At 50.5% G+C, this 21676-nt stretch overlaps 9 protein-coding genes across 9 annotated transcripts; 4 read left to right on the top strand and 5 right to left on the bottom strand.

Moving 5' to 3' along the window:
- Positions 1 to 308: 308 nt before the first annotated feature.
- Positions 309 to 1738, bottom strand: N7471_009968 (uncharacterized protein; the record flags this gene model as incomplete). Its single annotated transcript, XM_057282687.1, has 2 exons — positions 309 to 1253; positions 1364 to 1738. The coding sequence occupies 2 exons, from the start codon at positions 1736 to 1738 to the stop codon at positions 309 to 311; spliced, it is 1320 nt and encodes a 439-aa protein (XP_057133570.1).
- Positions 1739 to 2484: 746 nt separating this feature from the next.
- N7471_009967 (nicotinamide/nicotinic acid mononucleotide adenylyltransferase) lies at positions 2485 to 3465 on the bottom strand (the record flags this gene model as incomplete). The annotated part of the gene is made up of 3 exons (XM_057282686.1): positions 2485 to 2742; positions 2813 to 3086; positions 3155 to 3465. The coding sequence occupies 3 exons, from the start codon at positions 3463 to 3465 to the stop codon at positions 2485 to 2487; spliced, it is 843 nt and encodes a 280-aa protein (XP_057133569.1).
- Positions 3466 to 4700: 1235 nt separating this feature from the next.
- N7471_009966 (HECT-type E3 ubiquitin transferase UFD4) lies at positions 4701 to 10693 on the top strand (the record flags this gene model as incomplete). The annotated part of the gene is made up of 5 exons (XM_057282685.1): positions 4701 to 4792; positions 5127 to 5402; positions 5465 to 5544; positions 5631 to 10436; positions 10497 to 10693. The coding sequence occupies 5 exons, from the start codon at positions 4701 to 4703 to the stop codon at positions 10691 to 10693; spliced, it is 5451 nt and encodes a 1816-aa protein (XP_057133568.1).
- Positions 10694 to 11206: 513 nt separating this feature from the next.
- N7471_009965 (uncharacterized protein) lies at positions 11207 to 12071 on the top strand (the record flags this gene model as incomplete). Its single annotated transcript, XM_057282684.1, has 4 exons — positions 11207 to 11260; positions 11318 to 11359; positions 11426 to 11884; positions 11955 to 12071. 4 exons carry the CDS (start codon positions 11207 to 11209, stop codon positions 12069 to 12071), a joined length of 672 nt encoding a protein of 223 aa, XP_057133567.1.
- A 138-nt stretch (positions 12072 to 12209) lies between these two features.
- On the bottom strand, positions 12210 to 13139 carry N7471_009964 (PaaI family thioesterase; the record flags this gene model as incomplete). Its single annotated transcript, XM_057282683.1, has 2 exons — positions 12210 to 12236; positions 12294 to 13139. The coding sequence occupies 2 exons, from the start codon at positions 13137 to 13139 to the stop codon at positions 12210 to 12212; spliced, it is 873 nt and encodes a 290-aa protein (XP_057133566.1).
- Positions 13140 to 13802: 663 nt separating this feature from the next.
- On the top strand, positions 13803 to 14630 carry N7471_009963 (uncharacterized protein; the record flags this gene model as incomplete). The annotated part of the gene is made up of 1 exon (XM_057282682.1): positions 13803 to 14630. The coding sequence occupies one exon, from the start codon at positions 13803 to 13805 to the stop codon at positions 14628 to 14630; it is 828 nt and encodes a 275-aa protein (XP_057133565.1).
- A 1078-nt stretch (positions 14631 to 15708) lies between these two features.
- Positions 15709 to 17195, bottom strand: N7471_009962 (URC4/urg3 family protein; the record flags this gene model as incomplete). Its single annotated transcript, XM_057282681.1, has 4 exons — positions 15709 to 16337; positions 16419 to 16592; positions 16643 to 16970; positions 17040 to 17195. 4 exons carry the CDS (start codon positions 17193 to 17195, stop codon positions 15709 to 15711), a joined length of 1287 nt encoding a protein of 428 aa, XP_057133564.1.
- A 362-nt stretch (positions 17196 to 17557) lies between these two features.
- Positions 17558 to 19980, bottom strand: mak5 (ATP-dependent RNA helicase MAK5; the record flags this gene model as incomplete). Its single annotated transcript, XM_057282680.1, has 3 exons — positions 17558 to 18436; positions 18490 to 19674; positions 19741 to 19980. 3 exons carry the CDS (start codon positions 19978 to 19980, stop codon positions 17558 to 17560), a joined length of 2304 nt encoding a protein of 767 aa, XP_057133563.1.
- A 211-nt stretch (positions 19981 to 20191) lies between these two features.
- N7471_009960 (tRNA methyltransferase TRM7) lies at positions 20192 to 21502 on the top strand (the record flags this gene model as incomplete). Its single annotated transcript, XM_057282679.1, has 1 exon — positions 20192 to 21502. One exon carries the CDS (start codon positions 20192 to 20194, stop codon positions 21500 to 21502), a length of 1311 nt encoding a protein of 436 aa, XP_057133562.1.
- Between the last annotated feature and the right edge of the window lie 174 nt (positions 21503 to 21676).

Here is a 21676-nt window from a genome sequence, read left to right as displayed (position 1 = left end):
GGTTGCTGTGTTCAAAGTGTGTGGGGAGATGGCTGTTCTGTACTATATAGACCTGGGACTTTACATACTGATTGTATTACCATGAGAAATATCATTGGCGTTGATTTGCATCGTGTATGAACAGCCTTGCCTGTGAGGCTCGGGCTTCGGTTGTAAATGTGCATGTAAATATATATATGTATGGAAAGAGAAACATAGCTGTGTGGGCGTAACATCGTCAACCGGATGCGTGATAATGCAAACGATATGTAAAATCAAGTGAGTATATCCAAGAAAGAGAGCAAAAAATGGGTCGCTTTTCAGCCATGTCATCCATCCAATAGATCTTCTGCCTCCATCACTCCCAAGAAACTGCCGGGATAGGCCATATCTTTCACGACCGCAACGACGGAGACTGGATCTGATCTATTTCGAGATTCAGAAACAGTACGCCGGATTTCAGCGAGGGGTGTTGAGTCTGGCACCAATAGCCATTTACTTTGAGGTACAACAAATGGAGTATCGGGGTCATTGGCCATAACCTCAGACACACGCATCTCCATATCTCCACTAGGCGAAAGGAGAGCACGAATGCGCCGCGGAGGGATTATTTCAGACGGAGACAACAACACCCATGATTTGGCATTGGGATGCTGGATGGCTGTGAGAAGGATATCGAGAAGTCTGACATCGCCGGGTGACTGCGATGAAGACGCAGAGGCAATGGGGATTTGATCGAGCGGGACTAGCATATCTCGAGAAATGACACGCTGTTCCGGTGGGGGCTGTAAAGTGAAAGGAGGGATCAACGGAGTATTCGTGATTTCCTCCCACGGAAGAGACACGGACGACATTGGAGAGTCAAATGTCCTCGTTGACATGCCGCTCGACGGCGTGGTCAGCGGTGTCTCTGCCATCGCCGCTCCAATAGCACCACCAGGATGGAACCCCCGAAAGACCTCTGCAGGGCTCTTCCCTGTCGCAGTGTGCAGCTTCCGGGCCGTAGCAATAGCGAGCGCATCGCCTAGCGACAAAGCCACGGTCGTGGACGACGTGGGCGCGCGCACACCGAAAGAAGACTCTTCATCCTCATGAATTGGTGCCGGTAAAAGAATGCCCATCCCAGAAGGGCCATGCAATGAGAGAAGCGGACATGACGCTGGATGTGTATGGGATGTAAGAGCGATGACCGGGACAGTAGCGGGAAGATGCGGAAGCAGAGATAAAAGTTCAGGCGAGCGACCAGAGAAGGATATGAGAAGAACGGTATCATTCTGGATAGACCAGGTTAGTATCGAAGTCTCCAAAGTCTTATCACAAGCCAAGCGATCGCGATCGTGATTCAAAAGCACGCATCTGCAGGCGCAGGCGCAGGTGGGCTTACCGGCCGAACCAATCCCAGATCGCCATGCAAGGCTTCAGTCGGATGCAGGAACGCGCTGTACACACCAAGACTATTCATCGTAGCCTCGATTTTGCGTCCGACCTTTCCACTTTTCCCGACCCCGCAAACGACCAGTTTCCCACCCTCGCGCACGCTCCGCGCAATCTGATCCACGGCCCGGGCGAGATCGTGCTGCGCCCGCGCGTCGGTCTGGTAGATGTGCTCGAGGTGGGCGAGAGCTGCTCGCTCGGTTGAGATCACATGGATTGCTGTTACCACTGATGAGACATCTTTTGGGGCTGGTGGATCGGATGAATTAGGAGGAGTGAGAGGCCACGAGGGGGGTTCGTGGGCGGGTTCTTCGAAGATTGACATGGCGGGTAGTTCTCAATGTCTATAGCATAGTGACTGGGAGTAAGATGATTTTATGAGTGGAATGGTCTCTTCGCACGCCTGGGCGCCGGTTAACTCGAGGCCGAAGATCAATGATCAGTCGATAACGGAAGATAACCAGTGGGTGATCGGAGATCGGGGTTTTCGTGTGAGACCGGAAATTATTACTACTTACATGGTCTTTTGAGGGGCAATTTGATTTATCCTTGCAATACCCCTTTCTGACATTGATTTCATGCCAATATACATAGCTCCGTCTAACCCCGTCTAAAAATATGGTGTCATTCTATGCTATAATGGTGAATGTGGAGGCGATCTACTTGCCTATTCGAGTATTTCCGAGGCCGATGCATAGAACATAAGAGAACATTTGAATATTAGTTTGAACGGATTTTCAGCAATTGACGTCTAACCCAAGAGGTCTATTTAGCCCTCATATATACAGAGGGTATAACAAAAAAAGGAAAAAAAGCAAGCCCGAAAATAGTAATATGTACATGCGGTTGGCCGCGGGGATAATAGCAAGATTCTCCCGCTAGTAATAGCTTCGAGCAAGGGTAAAGGCCAACATGTTTAGACTCAAAGAGTGCTCCACAAACTCCAACAAAAAAAACATCATCTGTCGCACAGGAAAGGACAGAAGGCAGGGGTATCGCATCAGGATGTCGCGTCGCTAGGGGTCATTATGAGTATGCCTCAACGGGCAGTAGTAGATCGTCGTATCATCCTTATCGACCCTCCTGTTTCTCTTTACCCTTTTCTGCCGTGCCATCATCTTCGTATAGATGATGCTGCTCGATGTAATGAATGACTGGAACTGGGATGAGGTAGCGCACACTCATCTCACGCCGCAAGAAGAGTCGAATCTTCGTGCTGCTAACATCATTCTGAATGAGCTGTTGGATGACATGGATATTGTCCTTCCAGGGCTGCAAGCTGGCCAGGGCTTCATCAATATCTGTGCCACTGCGCTCCACGATGAAAGACTGGGAGGTATGTTAGCGGCCCATTTCTCGAGCGCGGGATGAACGGGGTTCGATGTTCGAAGAAACTTACGCCGTATTTTCCTAGAATGTGATCCAGATCCTTCTCACTCCATACACCAGGTGTGGACATAGTATGGATCAGGTCTGCACCGGCTAGCAGAGCAATGCGAACAGGCTTCCGGGTTCCGTTTCCGGTGTCCACCCCCTCACGGACCACATTGATTTCATGATCGAAGTGATCCAGCACCACAGCAGTTGGCTGATAGGCCTTCTGAATTGGTTCCCATGTGTCCACCATCAACCAGTCAGAGGTTTGATCGACTGCAAGTTGGCACATCGCAACCCTGTAGATCAATCTCCGTTAGCCTTCGGGCACGGCTAAATCGAATAGAATAGATATAGAATCCCTTACCGATGTTCCGCACTGGCCAGACCAGCCTTGCGATAGGCGTCCGACACCGGCGACAGATATCCTCCAATGAGTTCGAAGTCGGTGCTGAATCTGACGTGATCGGCGGCCATTTCGAACATTCGCAGGTGTAAATAGGTAATTGGTGAGAAAGAACCACAAGCGACCAGCAAGAGAGGGGTCTTTTCTGGGTCGTTCATCGTGCGCTTGAGGCGATACTCCGGAAAGGTGTAGTCCTCCATCGGAGCGGGGGTGATGTCGGCGGGTATCTGGTGAACATCATCGCTCTGCCCGCCGACCATTTCGATTGTCATGATGCAGAGATAAATAGAGGAATAAATGTACCCGTAGCAGATCTTTAATTCCGGGGAAAGCAAAAGGGTAAGTTCGGAAAAAGGCGGGGAGATGAGAAGTCAAGAGATGAATTTCTGTGAATTGCGAATGGCGGGGGGCGAACCGAAGGCGGCAAGAAAAAACGCCGGGGAGGCCGAACAGTTGAAGGTGAAAAGGCGACGAAATATGTGTATGTTTCCTTTTTCTTGTTTTCTTTTTTTTTCCTCCCTGAATATCAGGTTCCAGCCCTGGAGATTCCCTGTGATTAATAAGATCGCAACCTCGGTGAGACAATTGAGTTCTATTCGGCGCGTCTCCGTCATCCGGATCAAACGCCGTTAGCCTCCATTTTGAGGAGTTAGCGAATATCAGTTATGGAGTTAACGGTTTAATAAAGTTCTTTTAGCTCTCAAGGTCCTTATTTCATTCTTACCTAGGTAGTTCTCGGCATTTTCATTGTTGAGTACTATATATATACATATGTATCAATGTGCTCCCGAGATCTTTACGGAGTACATGTATGAATGAACGTCTTTGGCCTTATTTAAATGATTAGACCAAATATAGACCACATATATCAAATATAATGTATCATAAAACATATAAAGATACACAAAAGGATCCCTTGAGATATTTCTTTCCGCTTGTACTGTCAGACAGGTGTTGGGCCCTCCCTGCCCAATATCCAGGCAAGATGCAAATGCCGGGAAATAAAGAAAGCCATGAAGTAATTGTGCAATAAAGCATTCTAGTAATCATGCTACATATGTAGTAAGTATAATAGGTAAGAAACTACCTAATCATACATATAGTATACCGTATGTTCAATTGTAGTGAATGTAGTTAAGTACCTAACTTATCTTTGAAGTAACTATAAGTACGTGGTTAGATCATCGAAATATTGCACTTCCGCCGCCTGACGCTCCCCGAATCCCATCACAAACCACATCCAACCCTCCTTCTTTCCAATCTTCCTTTTCTTTATATTTCCCCCTTCTTAACCCCCCAACCATCTAAGAAAAATTATCTTCTGTGCGACTGGAATTGGTAATCGTTCTTTTCTTTACGAGGTGATCGCCTAGCCCCAACAGCAACAGTAACAGCTACCCGAAACATCGTTCTCGCCAGCCCGTTCGGCTAGCCTTTGATAGGTGTGCGGATGGCGGGTTGAAAACGGTGACGACTACTCAATCGAGCTTCCCATATCCAATAACTTATGGCCAGGCAAAGGCCTTCCGCCAACCGCCAGGACCCTCTCGAGGATTATCCCGTCTCCCCCGCAGGCACTTCGGCCTCTTCTTCCCTGAGGTAGTTTCCCACCCGTTCTCTCCGCCTTGTACACTCTCGTCCGCCTGGAGGTTCAGACTCATCTTCCGTGAACTCTCACTGGCGAGAATCGGTTGATCCCTGAGTTCTTGTACCCTCCATTTATCCCCTGGGTTGTTAAGTGGATGGTTCGCGGTTCCTCGGGATCATCATCGCTTCTACATTTCTAGATTCGTCATCTGTCTACCCAACTATCTGCCTATCGCTTTGACCATCCCGGTCTTCTTTTCCTGTCTTTTTCTGTCTTTCTCTTTCTTCAGGCTCTCTTCTCGTCACGCATAATTAAAAAAAAAGACCACTTTCTCATGTCATCCAGAATAACTCGCTCCTCCGCGAGACTCGCCACAGACCCTCCACCTGCTGAGTCCGGTACACCGCTACAACCAACCGGCTCAACCTCATCCCGGAAACGCAAAGCATCGTCCCGCCACGACCGACAAGCAGACGCCCCGATACAGCCAGCACCGCAGTCGCCCCAAAGGAAAACCAAGCGACCGCGGACTGCAGCATCCCAAACAGCTCCATCCACTGGTCCTGTTCCTGCTGCACCCCGTCGAGGCGCCCGCAGCCGTCCAGCCATGTCACAACCGGGGTAGGTGATGATGATGCACATTGATGAATAGGAATCGGGGCTAACTTGATCTTCTTATCTAGACCGTCATCTCGACCGTCGGAGGAATCATCCAAATCGACGACGTCCCCACAACCAGGAAGGCGAAAGTCCAGTCGCAACGGTGAGTTTTATGGATGGAAACCGGCCGTGTGGCACATAATTGGTGTCTAAATGTGATGGTTACTGATTCCGTCTGCTGATTTATAGATCGACCAGCGACCACACAGTCTCCACCACCCCGACGCTCGAAGAAGCGTTCCGCAAAGCCAAATCCCGATGTTGTGATGAGAGATGCAGAGGAGGAAATCGAGCAGGAGGAGCACCAGGAAGAACATCAAGGATCCCAAACAGGAGAGAGCAACGATGGCACCAACCCCTCGACGTTTGGAGATGATGATATGGATCCGTTCCACAGCAGCCTGTTCGGTGGCCGAGGCGCCATGGGACTTCAGAGCACTTTGCGTGCGCTTACTGGAATGATGAGCGGCATGTCCTCACGTCTTCGAGATATCCTCTCCAACCTGAGAGCCAAGGATGATCCGTCTCTCCAACTGATCGCTCTGCAAGAGCTGTCGGATCTCTTGCTTGTTTCGAACGAGGATAATCTGTCTGGTCAATTTTCGCCGGACCCGTACGTGAAGGAGCTCGTGGCGCTGATGCAACCGAACCAGTTCGGCGAAGAGAATCCCGAGATCATGCTTCTTGCATGTCGCTCTCTCGCGAACCTGATGGAGGCCCTACGGGGCTCCGTAGCGAATGTTGTGTATGGTGGTGCTGTGCCCATCCTTTGTCAAAAGCTGCTTGATATACAGTTCATCGATCTAGCTGAGCAGGCTTTGAGTACTTTGGCCAAAATCTCAGTCGACTTCCCAGCCTCAATTGTGCGAGAAGGTGGATTGACTGCTTGCCTCACATATCTGGATTTCTTCCCCACCAGCACTCAACGCACAGCAGTCAGCACGGCGGCCAACTGCTGCCGCAACCTTCCTCATGACTCGTTCCCTGTGGTGCGGGATGTCATGCCTACCCTACTCAACGTCCTCTCTAGTAATGACCCTAAGGTTGTGGAGCAAGGGTGCCTATGCGTATCCCGGATTGTCGAGAGCTTCAAGCACAGACCTGAGAACCTGGAGGAGCTGATTGAGCCTGCAATGCTCAAGGCTGTTCTTCGGCTCCTACTTCCAGGAACAACCAACCTGATCGGGCCTCATATCCACACGCAATTCCTTCGGGTATTGGCAATTGTATCGAAAACAAGCCCACGGTTGTCGAACGAGCTTCTCAAGATGGATGTAGTGGATACGCTTTACCAAATTTTGACCGGCGTGTCACCGCCACATGACGTGGACAACACGGCTGTCAAGATGGACAGCGTGCTAGTTATGCAAGCATTGATTCATCGACCCCGTGAACAAGTATTTGAAACTCTCAATGTCATCTGCGAGCTACTGCCAGGTGTTCCAAGCCGCGATGCCTCGAAGACTGACAACCTCCTAAGCTCATACTTTGATAGCCACATGTCTATCGGACTGAGGTCGCCTAAAACTAAAGAGGCAGTGGAGGAGAGGCGGTCCTTGCTTGTCAACTGCAAGACTGAGCTCAAGCGTTTTGCGATGATTCTGTTCCCGACTTTGACCGATGCCTACTCGAGCACGGTCAATCTGCATGTCCGCCAGAAAGTCCTGATTGCACAGCTGAAGATGCTGCACATTCTTGAGCCTTCTTTGATTGAAGACGCACTGCGCACAGTCCCTTACGCTTCATTCCTGGCTGCTATTCTGTCCCAGAAAGACCACCCTTCTCTCGTATCTTTGGCGCTACGCTGCGCCGAGCTACTCTTCCAGCGGCTTGAACATGTTTATCAGCATCAATTCCACCGTGAAGGAGTGATCTCCGCGATCATCAAACTATCCGAAGGCTCTCTGTCGGGAGACCAAGAGATCATCGATTCATCCGATCCCACACATATAAACACGACCACAGATTCATCGCGCGGCACCAACCACGGCGAGACTGGAGCTGGCGGAGATGATGAGGATGAAGACGAGGAAGCCGACGACTATGACGACGAGGATGGCGAGGATGATGACCATGATGACATGTCTGATTCCGAGGATGACTTCATGGCGGGCCCACGCAGTCTACAAAAGATGGACAATGCGCTAAACGACGTAGTTATCCGAGATGCTCAAGCTTTCCTCGAGGTATATGAAGCAAGCCATGGCGAAACAGTTAGAGCAGAGGCTCTGAGGATCTTGACAGCACTGAAATCTCTTGCCTTCGAAATCAAGTCACGCTATTCCCGTGGCGGTGAGGGTGGCCTTCCATTATTTAAACAGCTCGCGTCATACTTTGATGGAGACGGCTTAGAGAGCATTACCAGCTCTGAATTGCTCAACTCCGGCATCATAGAGGTTCTTCTGGGTGTTCTTGGCAACTTCCAAGCGCCTTCTATTCGCGATGCTAGGGCCGACTTCCTGCGGGCGTTTATGGGTGTTTCAATCTCAGACAAGGCTCAAAGCCAGAGCACCGCCACGACACCTTTCAGCGTACTTATCCGCAAGTTGCAAGACCTGCTTAGCAGGACGGAACATTTCGAAGTCCTCACCGTCAGCCACAATTCGCTGGAGAATACCCGCAGCAACGCCGCCTACATGCTGAGCAAACAGCTTCGACTCAAGCTAGTTGCCGACGAAGGCTCCGAAGTTCCTCGTCCTTATCGGAACATCATGGTGTCAATCCATGCCATTGCTACATTCAAGGCCTTGGATGACTTCCTTCATCCCCGAATCGCCGTGGCGGAAAAGCCTCGCCCCTCGCGAACCAGGGACTCGATTCTCTCCCAAATTGCCAATGCATCCCGACTTCGTGAACAGCTGGCTTCGGGGTCTGGGATGAGCCTTCCAAGTCACACAGGGGGCCCGCAGGGCACTATTACCGATCCTACGGATGGTGTCTATGATCCCCCAACTGATAACCCGCATCATCATTCAAGTCGGATACAAGAAGATGAAGACGAAGACCACGATGACGAACCCCTTGAGTGCGCAGATGAAAGGCAAATAACCGACGAAGAAGAAGACGGCGGCGAGGATGACGAGGATGAAGCACTCAACGCCATTGTTGATGATCTTGATGAGGATATGGAAAATGACAATATCTCTGACCCCTCGGCAGTCAACATGGAGGTGGCATCCTCTGGCAAGGTCACAGCTCGCAAGGAGGACGGTACCCGAGTTGGGACTCCCTCCCAGACGGCTACGTCCAAACCCTCATCATCGACTCCTGCCGCTCTCCCCAACCACATGCGCAACAGCTCGCTCGCCACTGCCGGACGCCCGTTCTCATCTTATGCCGCTGCGATGGCCTCGGTGCCCCAGGACTGGCACCTTGAGTTTTTTGTAGATGGCAAGCCCGTTACTAATGAGACCACTATCTACCGTGGTGTTCATCATGATCGTGAGGACTTGGATGAGAGTAGTGCCAAGAACGTCTGGTCGGCAGTCCACACTATCACGTTTAAGCGCGTTCCTGGTCCTCCGTCGCCAGAGCCCTCAACCCTCACATCGACCCCCCAGACTTCTGCTGAGGGTGATACCCTTGAGATCCCAGCCTCTCTCGACAAAGATCCCACAACTTCATCCATCATTCGCCTGCTTCGTGTTTTGCACGAAATGAACGCCACGATCGATGATATTTTGACCGATACCAAAGACTCTGCCACCATTACCTCGGAGCCCTTGAGCCAATTCATCAACACGAAGCTCACCGCCAAGCTCAACCGCCAACTCGAGGAGCCATTGATTGTGGCAAGCGATTGCCTTCCAAGTTGGAGCGAAGACCTAGCTAGGCTTTTCTCCTTCTTGTTCCCATTCGAGACAAGGCATCTATTCCTGCAGTCAACTGCTTTTGGCTACTCACGGGCGATGATGAGATGGCAAAATTCTCAAAGTGGCGAGGACAGCCGACGGGACCTACGCCGCGATGATCGCCCATTCCTTGGGCGGCTGCAACGCCAAAAAGTGCGCATCTCTCGTTCTCGCATCCTTGATTCTGCATTGAAGGTCATGGAACTCTATGGGTCTTCCCCCAGCATTCTTGAGGTTGAATACTTTGAAGAAGTTGGTACTGGACTAGGGCCGACTCTTGAATTCTACTCTACTGTTTCCAAGGAGTTCTCGAAGAAGAAGCTTAAGATCTGGAGAGACACAGACGGGAGCTCTGCTGCAGAATATGCATTTGGAAAGCGCGGCCTGTTCCCAGCGCCGATGAGTGACGAACAAGCAGCCCAGGATATGGGCAAGAAGCAATTGAATATCTTTAAGGTGCTAGGAAAGTTTGTGGCTCGCTCGATGCTTGACTCCCGGATTATCGACATTTCGTTCAATCCAGCGTTCTTCCGTATCGCGGATACTATGTCCTCGGTGGCACCATCCCTAGGCACTGTCAAGGTGGTTGATCATGATCTCGCGAAGTCCTTGATCATGCTCAAAGAATTTGTCAATGCCAAAAACGCTATTGAGGCAAACAAGTCGCTTTCGCCAGCCCACAAATCCGAGGCCGTGCAAAACATCACGGTCCACGGTGCCAATGTTGACGACCTCGGTTTGGATTTCACTCTACCTGGATATCCTGCTATTGAGTTGATTCCTGGCGGCGCCGATGTGCAGTTGACAATCGAGAATGTTGACACTTACATCGAACGGGTGATCGACATGACCTTGGGCAGCGGTGTCCGGCGTCAAGTGGACGCCTTCCGGGCTGGGTTCTCGCAAGTCTTCTCCTTCTCCTCCCTTTGTGCTTTCACTCCAAGTGAGCTTGTCATGCTTTTCGGACAAGCGGATGAGGATTGGTCTATCGAGACCTTGATGGACTCCATCAAGGCCGATCACGGGTTCAACATGGACAGTCGGAGTGTGCGCAACTTGCTGCAGACTATGAGCGAGCTGGACAACCAGCAACGCCGAGATTTCCTTCAGTTCGTCACTGGTAGCCCCAAGCTCCCCATTGGAGGTATGTTAATCCTATTTTTCACACCGCATAAACCCCCACTGACTAACACAACCAATACAGGTTTCAAGAGTCTCACACCTATCTTCACTGTCGTGTGTCGCCCAAGCGAACATCCATATACACCAGACGACTATCTCCCCAGTGTGATGACCTGCGTCAACTACCTGAAGTTGCCAGACTATAGCGACTTGGACGTTCTCAAGAAGCGCCTCTCAGTCGCCATCAAAGAAGGCCAAGGCGCTTTCCACCTTTCCTAGGACCTGTGGACAGGCGTTCACACTCAAAACTTCCACTATCTCCTCTGCTCTCTCATCTCTCTCTCTTTTGCTGGCTTCCGTCTTTCTCAACCAGGACGAGAAACTATTCACGATGCGACGACGTGCGACCTGTTTCTGATTTGTTCCTCCCCAATTCCCAAGTTTTCGGACGGGCTGTTTCGCTGTTCTTGTCTTTTCCTTCTTCATATGCCATCTGGGTCGAAAGGCGTCATGGCGGGGGTTCCTTACGATAGTGGTATTAGATAGTAATGATCACTTTCTACTGAAATCTAGTTTTTCTGGTGTAGGTTTTTCCATACCGAGGTATTTATACAAATGTACTGTAGCACAAGGGCTATTTCAATGAAACATAAGGCAAGACGTAGGGGTCAATTGCCCCATTAAATAGCCGGGCTTCCTCACATTCCTCCGAAATCACCGATGAATCACTCGTGGAATGTAACATACATATTCATCGGATTGCCTTTTGTTGAATAAAACCATCCCTATGCTATGGCTGCTCCTCGAGAGATTACCATTGAATGCCTCACCGGCCATTGGGTTCTGGTACATATACTATCCCCCTTCTGATACACTATGTTCTAATCATATTATTGTCTACAGAACAAGGACCTAACCAGCGAGACAGACCCTATCCTAAAACTGGTTCGAAAGATCTCCGCCGTTTCTACAACCACAAATCCCAAGCTAATCATCACAATCTATCCATAGCAAAAAGTACCTTGGTTGATCCGCAAGGCATTCGGATTCGCAACAATATACATCCAAATCTCGCAATACCAAACACCAGCCTCTGAAACGAGCCAGCCATCAACAAACATCGACTTCAACCAAACAGCCACTGCAGGCCTAGCCGCAACCAAAGAAGAGCGCGTCTTGGACTGGAAAATATCAGACCACGAGGACTACTTCTTCGGAAAGGTCCAAGCACAGAGTGAATTCGTTCACGGTGTCATTGATGCAGACGGAATCGTAAGGCCTGGATTTGAGATTCAGACGGACAATGCCAATGCGCAGGTAAAGCAGTACTTGCGAGGTGAGATCGAGGCGGATGGGAGGAAATCCCCGGGTTTTACAGTTGAGGATTGGAGTGGGATGTTGGAAGAGGGGCCTGGGCTTTGGGTACATACTTTTGAGAGGAATGTTAAGTCTGGATGGACGGCGGAGCAGGTGAGTATTGCAATTTATTGTTCATTGTTCATTGTTGGGCTGTATCAGAAACTGACTATTTGCGCGACAGATTTGGGGGTTTGAGATGTTCGGAGACTCGCGATACTTCTCTCGTCGAGTAGTGATCATGACGACGAAAGGAGAATATATATGTGGGAGAATTGTGTTTGATTTTGTAGGTGCTTAATGAGTAACTTTGGAGAATCATGGGAAAATTAGTAAATCTATTCTATCTTTCTAAAAGTCTATAACTCTATGATCTATAACTCTATAACTATATACAACGCAAGGGGATATCCACTTCTAACAACACAGACAAGACACTCTAGCTCGAATAAATCGACACCATAGACTGTGAAAACTGTTAGCCAAACGTGCTTCACGCAGATAGAACAAAAGGATAACTCACGTCCGCAAATTTAGGCTCAATAAACAAGGCCTTGGCCTCAGCAACCATTACCGCACCTTCACTATCCTCCTGCAGCAGACTAGCATCAGAAACGATGCCATGCGAGTCCGCAGACAGTGGCAAAGTCAAAGGAAGATAAGTCATCCGACCCTCAACCCAAGCCTTCCTGCCTTCAACCTTAACCGTCTTAGTGCGCAGCACATACATGCGGTCGGGAAGCGCGGGCTTTCGGAAATCCACATTGAGATTAGCCGTCATACCCAGCCCGCTGGGGAAAGCCGCAGAGACACAGCGTGCAAACACTTCATCGAAGAGAACAGTGAGCAGACCACCATGGACAAATCCAGGGTGACCACAGAGGTCCTGACCGATATGGAATACCGATACAACGCTGCTGGCTCGGTCGGCATTCTCGGTCTGTGCTCCGGACTTGCCGGTCGATAGCCACATGTATGGTGCGAATGCAAGCTTGCCTGGACCAGTCAAGCTTCCGCCCACGAAGTGGTGCTGTCTGATTGGCGGTGGGATTGCGAGATGGGGACGGGTTTCCTTGTATGTGCTGTGGGTTTGGCGGAGTGTTTGGACGAGAGGGATTTGGGAAACCAGTGTGTCGAGGGTTGTAGATCCATGGTGTGGTGATTGAGCCACGGGTGTGGATTGTGACTGGGTCTGGGAAAGGAATGAGGGTGCTTCTGTGCTTGGGAGTGCTTGGTCGTGAACCACTGCCGACCGTTTTGGGCCTTGTTGGTGAAGACGGGCAATAGGCGCTGCGGGCGAGTATGTTCTGAATGCTGAAAGGTTTTGCGATCGGAATAGCCGGCGCGCTGTTTGTGAAATGTTTGACATCCTGAGAAGTATGTATGAAGCCGATATTGACTCTAGTCATGCATGTTAGAGGGGCTTGTTTAATTGCCGACCGGGGTACATACTCGGTCGGCTCTTCTTTAGTATGTCGATCTTCCTAGTGCTTGGACTAGGGCTGGGTGATATATGAAGTACACCACACTTGGACTTTTGCAATGACGATGATGAAAAGAAGATTGTCCTGCAATTTAAAGAACAGACCCGCCACCCTTTAGATTAATCCTGTTTCTGTCTGTTTTTTCAAAGCCGATTTTTCTCCTGGACCCAACAGTGGGGCTCAAACCTTGGAACAGCCGATGATCGGACCGAAATGCCAAGACATATTGTTCGGGATGCCGAGAACTATAAGATCCCGTAGATCTATATCAATATAGCTTCATAATTCAACTTCCATCTACGGAGGGAGGAAGATCAAAGGTCGTAGTATAAAGTATTAGCAAAGTATGGTGGTTTTGAACGTGGGGTCCTTCCTCGTTGGGGGTTCACATGCAGCGCATAACTGTTATGTTCTCATGGAACAGCACTCACTCTCGTCGTCTCCCCTTCTCTCGTTTTCATTCAAACCACAAGTACCATCCATCTCGATATCATCTGTTCTCTTGTATTAGCTTTTTTTTCAATTGCTTCTCTTCGTATCTTTTCAAGATGCAGGATGAAACCAACTCTTCTTCTGGCGAGGACTCTGGCCCCGAGACCACCACCAGCCCTGTTGACTCTGACGTGACCAATGCCACCCAGAGCGTGAACAACCCGTTTGGCTCTGGTTTGACCAATGGCCCCCAGGCCGTTACCAACCCATTCGGTGTTGGCGCGACCTCTCAGGCCGCGAACAACCCTTTCGGCCCTGGCGTGCGTACTGTCCCTCAGGCTGCCACCAACCCGTTCGGTGCTGGTGCCCAGACCTTCAACAATCCCTTCGGTTCTGGTGCGGGTAACATCCCCCAGGCCGCCAACAACCCGTTCCGCTCTGTGGGGACCAATGGCACCCAGACCACCGCCAACCCTTTCGGTCCTGGCTGGGCCCGTCCCTCCCAGCTCAACAACCCTTTTGCTTCTGGGGTGGGCAATGCGCCCCAGAGCATCAACAACCCTTTCCGCCCCGTCCCCGCCGAAGACGGCCCCCGGACTCCCAACGGGGGATTGACCAATGGTCACTCCCACGGAGATGAGTGGCGCGCTCCCCGCCCAACGGATTTCAATCCGTTGTACAGCCCTCCCGATGACGAGACCGACGAGGAGAGCGAGGAGGAGAGCGAAGAGGAGACCGACGAGGAGGACCTTGATGAAGAGACCGACGAGGAGGAGGACCACTACGATTTCTCCGACGAGGAGGAAGGGGACTCTGCCCCATATGTTGACAACTCGGCCCTGGAGGCCATCTTCGACGCCATTCTGGCGGAGGGCAATGAGGAGGAGGATGCCGCTGACGACTCCAGCGACGGCGACGAGGACGCCTACCTGGACGAGGCGTAGGCAAGTAAATGCTTACTTAAATGCAAGGTTTGTATTACATTCTCTTTTACCTTGGGCTCCAGTCAGCTTCAGTTCAGTCTATTATTGCTTCGGACTCACATCGGCTTCATTGCTAACTCATTTGCTTCTCATCTAGGTGCTGGTGAGGAGAGCGGTAGTGGCTTCCTCATCAGCTTTCCTCGGCCTTGCGGCCCCACCACGGCTGACCTCAAGCGTTGTGGGGCTACCAATACAATGATCATGCGGTGGGGGAGGAAATGCTTCTTGTTTGAGTCGCCCGGGAGAGGAGGGCGACGATGTATGATTTGGATCGGCGGCATGGGCCGTTTGCTGTTTCATTCCGGCCTGGAGAATCACACTGCGCTGTTGTCACCCAGGCCAGGGGCAACTCTTTGAGTTGTTCCATTGTGTTGAGTATCTTTCTTGTGTTGAGCACGTTTGTTTTGAGTTGAGGTGATCACTGATGAATATCATTTTCATTTCAACTCCCCCGGTTGATACCCTTTACATGGAAGAGGCATATCAAGGCTGGAAGTGGCTGACAAAGGCGCTTGTGTGGTTCTAAAGCAGGAAGAGAAGAGTTCAAGTTGCGAGACCTCGTCGGCTGGGTTATACGCCCGCAATACGACAATACGATACGATACCATACGATGCGACGATGGGACGCGAAAACATATTCACTTTGGCTTTAAGCCGACATTCTGGACTTGCTCCGATTGCCCTAAGCTAACCTATATAAACCTGCGGCACTCAACCCAAGGCTGCCTGATACACGCGAATATCAAGCGGCTTCAGTGCCTCCGGCTTTCCTGAACTTACTGCAAGCAGATCAGGAAAGAAATGCTGGACCGCTCCGTGAAACTTAGAATGGATCGTCTCGCAAATCCAAGAACCTTATACAGGACCCAACACAAAGCGGAGTTCGTTGCTGGTCCACAGTATAGACCGAAGAAGTTCGATCCATATTTATCTTATCGACTCTAAAAATCTAAGTATTCCGAGGTATGAAAAGACCAAATACATCCAATGGATCTAGCCCAACAAGCTATTCATGCATTTGATACTGACAAAACGGCTTCTAGAACAAGGTACCATCACCAAAGTTCAAGATAGGACTACACTTGGTCTCCGGACGTTTAGCCGCTGCAAGCTCACGACCAGCTTTCCAGGAGCCCGCCTCCAACACCTGAGGCAGAGACAGTTGGACACCATCCAAGCGAGCGAGAATCTTCGTATGTAGCACATCGAGGAGGGCAACGGTCATCGCTCGCCATTCCACAATCTCATCATCGCCTGCACCGAACGAAGGCAAGCTACCACCCGAAAGACTCAAACCTCGGTGCAGTGACTCGGGCTTCAATTCTAGAACTCCCATGTCGACAAGCATTCCTCCGTTGCGGTACTCCGGCAGACCAGTTCCCAGCTCGGTATTAGACCATGAGACTGAGAGCAGACGAGAGAACGGCACCATCAATGAGTACGCTAGCCATTGGGTCAGCTTATGGAACGGTTGGATGTTGGAGTAGGGTTTCGACTCTGATCCAGCCTGCTGCGAAAGTGCTCGCAGGGGCCACGCATCGCCAATGGGCTGTCCATTAATGCGAGTACGATCAGACGGCCAGATGGGAATCAGGAGGCGCTGCAGCACGTTCCAAAGATCCCGGTAATCGAGCTTTCCGCTATCATTCGATTTGGCAATGAGGTAGTCTGGATGTTTTGGGAACTGTTTAGTCATTCTGATAAAAAAGGTCCAGAACTAAGTGGACTTCATGGGGGGCATGAACTTACCAACAAGATTACCAGGACGACCGGAAGGACCAAAGATATCTTTCAAGTTCACTAAAGACTCGCCGAGTTTACGGAGGATATCTGCACGTGCAGGAACTCCAATCATGGGATTGGCATCGTCGACCTGGAGTCCACGGGATAAGATGTCTACATTGATATTGCGCAATGCATCGCCTAGCACAAGTCAGCCGAATATCGCATCGAATATAAGAGCAAACGATTACCATTGACGGTGTGTTTCACGGACGAGTCCTGGCCAGCAAAGTCGCCGTCCAGGAACATGTGCAGGGCTGCTACCGCAATACCCTCGCTTCGGTTGAGGGTCAGACCGCTTTGTGACTCATTGAATTTCCAAAAGTCTCCGGCGCCAGCATCCAAGAGGACAGAGACGAAGAAAAGATCTATCAGTCTGCGTGTCTTTTCGGTGGTGTCACATTTCTCCTCATCCCATTCAGCCAGAAGAGTGGCTATGCGGGGAACCCCGCCGACTTCGAAATGCTGCCAGCGTCCATGGGGCGGAATTAGGTGATACTTGTCAGGGCCAAAGTCGCGCTATTATTGAGAGTGAGCTTTTTTATGCTTGGAACTGTAGGTTTCCCTCTGGGTATGTGCTAGCCCTACCTGAATCAGTTTAAGTACGTAGTCGGTGGCATCTTCCATGCGGTTAGGGTGGTAGTTGAAATGATTCAAACGACCCTCTTCGGCTAGTTTGAGGACAACATGGGCTCTTGTACGGACGGCTTCTAGGCCTAATAGTTCTTCAATTTGGGGATCCATGTTGATTGAGAGAATGGGAGAGATGAGTTCTGGAGAAGACCAAAAAGGTGCGTTTTATTACTCAGAGCTAGGAAGGCGGGGGAACCTTGGAACACATGCACTTATGTAAATAGTTGCATATATGCCGAATAAACTAGGTACCTTTAGGCAAAGTGTCTTGGATACCATAGACTATCCTGCTCGGAGCTGTTGGGGTATTCTTTGTCACTGATATGTTATCTAACAGATATCGGACTTCTCCGATAACATTGGGCTGGGCAATTTCGAAGGATTGAGGAGGTACATATCCAGAGTAGTTTTGGTATAGACTAATATCAAAAAACTATAATTTTTACGAACCCAATGCTTCAGTAGATTCAGAATTAGAATGTCAGAGGGTCAAGGTGGCCCAGGAACGCGTCGTTGCCCTCACCACGAAGAAGAGCATCGATGTCAATGCGACCGGCCGTAAGATACTTCTCACTGACACCGATGTTCACTCGCTGGGAAAGGTGTTGTTTGAGCTCCGCACGAAGCCCGGCCATTTCGCTCTTGGTCGTCTCACTAGCCTCCTTGTCACGTCTTTCGCGACCACCACCACGACCACGGCCTCTACCCTTAGACTGATCAAACTCGTCACTGTCATACTCAACACCAAGATCATCGGCCGCAGCTCGGAGCCAGTTGTCCTCGGTGTTGACCTTCTCTTTGGCAATAGTGGAGTCGGTAATTCGCTTGGCGAGAGCCATGCGGGGGCGGAGGCGAGCAACCACTCGGCGATCAATGTCGAGAGACTCGAGAGGAATCTTCTTGCTAGGTCCGTCGGGGTCGTCGGCCTTCTTCGCCTTCTTGGCGTGGATCTTGCCAGCGAGACGGGCAACACCGACAACCTCGTCAGGAGCACAGATCAGAATACTCTTTCCGGACTCACCGGCACGAGCAGTACGGCCAGATCGGTGAACATAGGCGTCTGCTGTGCGGGGAACGTGGTAGTGGATGACGCAATTAATGCCCTTGATATCCAAACCACGAGCGGCCACGTCGGTGGCGACAAGAATTGAGCTTGGGTTGGCGGTAGGAGATGAGAAACGTTCGATAGAACGGAGTCGGGCTTTCTGGGCCATGTTTGAGTGGAGTGCGAACACGGGAAGTTGGAGAGCTTGCAAAAGCTGAGTGATGCGGCGGACAGCGGAGATGGAGTTTGTGAACACAAGTGTGCGGTTCTTGGGATAGTAGAGAAGAACTGAGTAGAGATAGAGGTCCTGGTTATTTGAATTAGTATCGGGGTTCGAGCGGTTCAAAAAGAAAGTCTTACCTTTTCCATAGCAGGGCATTCGACAATTCCTTCCTTGAGTCCGATGGCCATCTGTGACTCCGGGTTCACATCGATGAACTTGGGCTTCTCTTCGCGGAAATTAAGTTTTTTGAGAAGGTACTCCATAGACGCTTTGTTGTCCAACATATCACCACTTGTCCAGCGGCTTTTGCCTGCTAGCTTTTGTTGAAGATCCTTGTGGAATGTGGCCGAGAAGACAAGAGTCTGCCTGTGAGATTGCTCCTCCTCCTCTTCTTCCTGGTCCATGTCTGCAATATCTCCGGCTTGATGTTTGTCCAGTGCATTAAGAATATCTTCCATCTCCTTGAAATGACCTTCACTCAGCAGTCTGTCCGCCTCGTCGACGACCAGGAACTGGATCTTCTGCATTTGGCGGATCAATCCCGTTCCTGTGCTTAGGATCTCCCAAATTCGGCCGGGGGTTCCAACGACAATATCCGCCGTGGCAATTTGTCTCTGTTGCTTCTGAATAGACATACCACCGGTCACAAGAGCGATTCGGGCGTTGGTATCCGGGGAATTGGCAATGAGCTCTCCGATATGCCTTCCAAGCTGATGCGCCAGCTCTCGAGTGGGAGATAGAATCAATGCAATAGGGGATTTGTTCTTCTCAGAATTGTCGGACTGTTCCTCCTGTTTCCCTCTCTTATCCAAGTAATGCTCGATAATCGGAATACCAAATGCCAATGTTTTACCGGAACCTGTGGAGGCCTTTCCAACAACATCATGCCCATCGAGAATGGCAGGAATACTGGCTTTTTGAATGGCCGATGGAGAGCTGAACTTCATTTTGGAAAGGGCCGTAAAGGTCTCGGGCGAAAGATTGAGACCATCCCAAGCGGACACGTCCACACCGTCGTCCTCCTCGACATCATCGAGAGCCGCGAATGAGAGCCCGGCCTTGATGTTCTTCTGGCCCTGAGCAGGTTTGGACTCCTTAGGCTTTTGCTCCTTGGGCTTTTGCTCTTGTTTCTTGGCTTTGTTTTGCTCCTTCTTCTTGTCCTTCTTGGACTTCTTATCTTCCTTCACTTCGGTTGCAGCGGGAGTCTTCTCGGTGGCAGGAGACTTTTTGGACGAGTCTTCGTCGCTAAAACCGCCCCATTCCTCTCCATCATCTTCAGACGGGGGTTTGATAATTGATTGTGTTGGCTTGCCAGACTTAGCCTATCCACCCAACCATATATATTAGCGTTTAGTCAACATAATCGATCAAAGCATGCAGCCTCATACCTTGAAATGAACCCCTCCATCGCTCTGTTTTATGATATCCACACCCTCAATCTCTTCTAGACCGAAGAAACCCTCCGCATCGTCCATTCGATCTGGCATAGCAACTTCCTTCCAGTTGAGATCCTCAACTCCGAGAGAGCCATAATCGTCGCTTGAAGCTGCGTCAGACTTGACAGCCTTCTTGCGTTTGTTTCCCTCAGCCACCTGGGCTTTGGGATCGCGTGCTCGCTTTTGACCCATTATGAACTGAGTAATTCTTGAGTATTACAGTGTGTTCCGGTAGACAAGTGATCCAAGTACGCCGTCGGGGAAGATTCGCAAAGAAAAAAAGCGGCAGAAATTTTAGTCCGCCTTTGGAATCTTATCTTTTCGTTCCCCACGTTCGCCGCAAAATTAACCCACTTTGACAGACTAGGACTGCCAATTGCGCCTGAGCAGTCTGTTTTTCAAGATGGGAAAATCATCCAAGGACAAGCGCGATGCTTATTACCGTCTCGCCAAGGAGCAAAATTGGCGCGCCCGTTCCGCCTTCAAGCTTATCCAGATCGACGAGCGATTTGACCTATTCGAGCACGAGAACCCGGACAATGTGACGAGAGTCGTGGATTTGTGCGCTGCACCTGGAAGCTGGAGTCAAGTACTCAGCCGTGTCTTGATCAAGGGCGAAAGCTTCGGGCGGCGGGCATGGCTCGAGAAAAAGCGGAAAGAACAACAGGGATTGGAGGGCGCAGAGCCAACAACGGCCGATGATGATAAAATGGACTGCGATGAGCCTTCTCCAAGCTCTGAATTAAAGCCCCGGAAGAACGTAAAGATCGTATCAATCGATCTGCAACCCATGGCACCGCTCGAAGGTATCACAACCCTAAAAGCTGATATCACACACCCCTCTACGATTCCTCTTCTTTTGCGCGCTCTGGACCCAGAAGCATACGAACAACCATCCACCCCCTCCGACTCTCCATCACCAGCCACAGAGGCTATCAGACAACCTCACCCCGTCGACCTGGTCATCTCCGACGGTGCCCCGGATGTAACAGGTCTGCACGATCTAGACATTTATATTCAATCACAACTACTCTTCGCAGCGCTAAACCTTGCTATGGGAGTCCTCCGACCGGGCGGCAAGTTCGTCGCTAAGATCTTCCGCGGCCGTGATGTTGACATTCTCTACGCGCAACTGCGGACTGTCTTCGAGCGCGTCAGCGTCGCGAAGCCACGCAGTAGTCGCGCTAGTAGCTTGGAGGCATTCGTGGTCTGTGAAGGCTTCATTCCACCCGTTAGTGACAGCGGGGTGGTCGGTATGGCCGCATTGAAAAATCCACTCTTCGGCGGCGCCGCGGCTCCAGTAGCCGTGTCAGAAGATGGCAATGTGGGCATTGAAGTTCGCGAGGAAATCGACCAAGACACACGGGCCCGAGATACCCTGACGCAACCCGCGGCAATTAGCAGTCCTGCGCCCAATCACTCCACTGAAGTCCGCCATCTTCAAACCACAACATCACAAGACCAACCCCAACCCCAACCCCAGAAACTGTCTAACAAGTTCGCGGTTGAGAACCGGTGGATTCCGTCGTTCATTGCTTGTGGTGATCTTTCCGCTTGGGATTCCGATGCAACATACACCCTACCTCCGGATTATGTTAATCTGGATCCTATCCAGCCACCCACTGCACCACCGTATCGTCGGGCATTGGAGTTGAGGAGGGAAAAGGGTGGTGCATATGGAAAGACCAAGTATGGACCCGCTGGTCAGGTTTGATTGTTACGTTGCATGAGTTTCAAGAAAAAGTTGTATGTATAGACGACCTAGACACGACATAGCATTCTCGAGGGTCATGCTAGGAAGGCATTGTCTTCGAAGCAGATACCCAAATACATTTCATTGAATTATATATATTTTAGTCACCAACGGATCTAAATTTAGGAGAGATAT

This window comes from Penicillium samsonianum, assembly GCF_028829775.1.
Source record: "Penicillium samsonianum strain IBT 33392 chromosome Unknown utg000005l_segment0_segment0, whole genome shotgun sequence".
In the NCBI taxonomy this organism is placed as follows: Eukaryota; Fungi; Ascomycota; class Eurotiomycetes; order Eurotiales; family Aspergillaceae; genus Penicillium; species Penicillium samsonianum.
The sequence above is the reverse complement of the archived record's forward strand: the minus strand, read 5'-3'. Positions and strand labels throughout refer to the sequence as shown.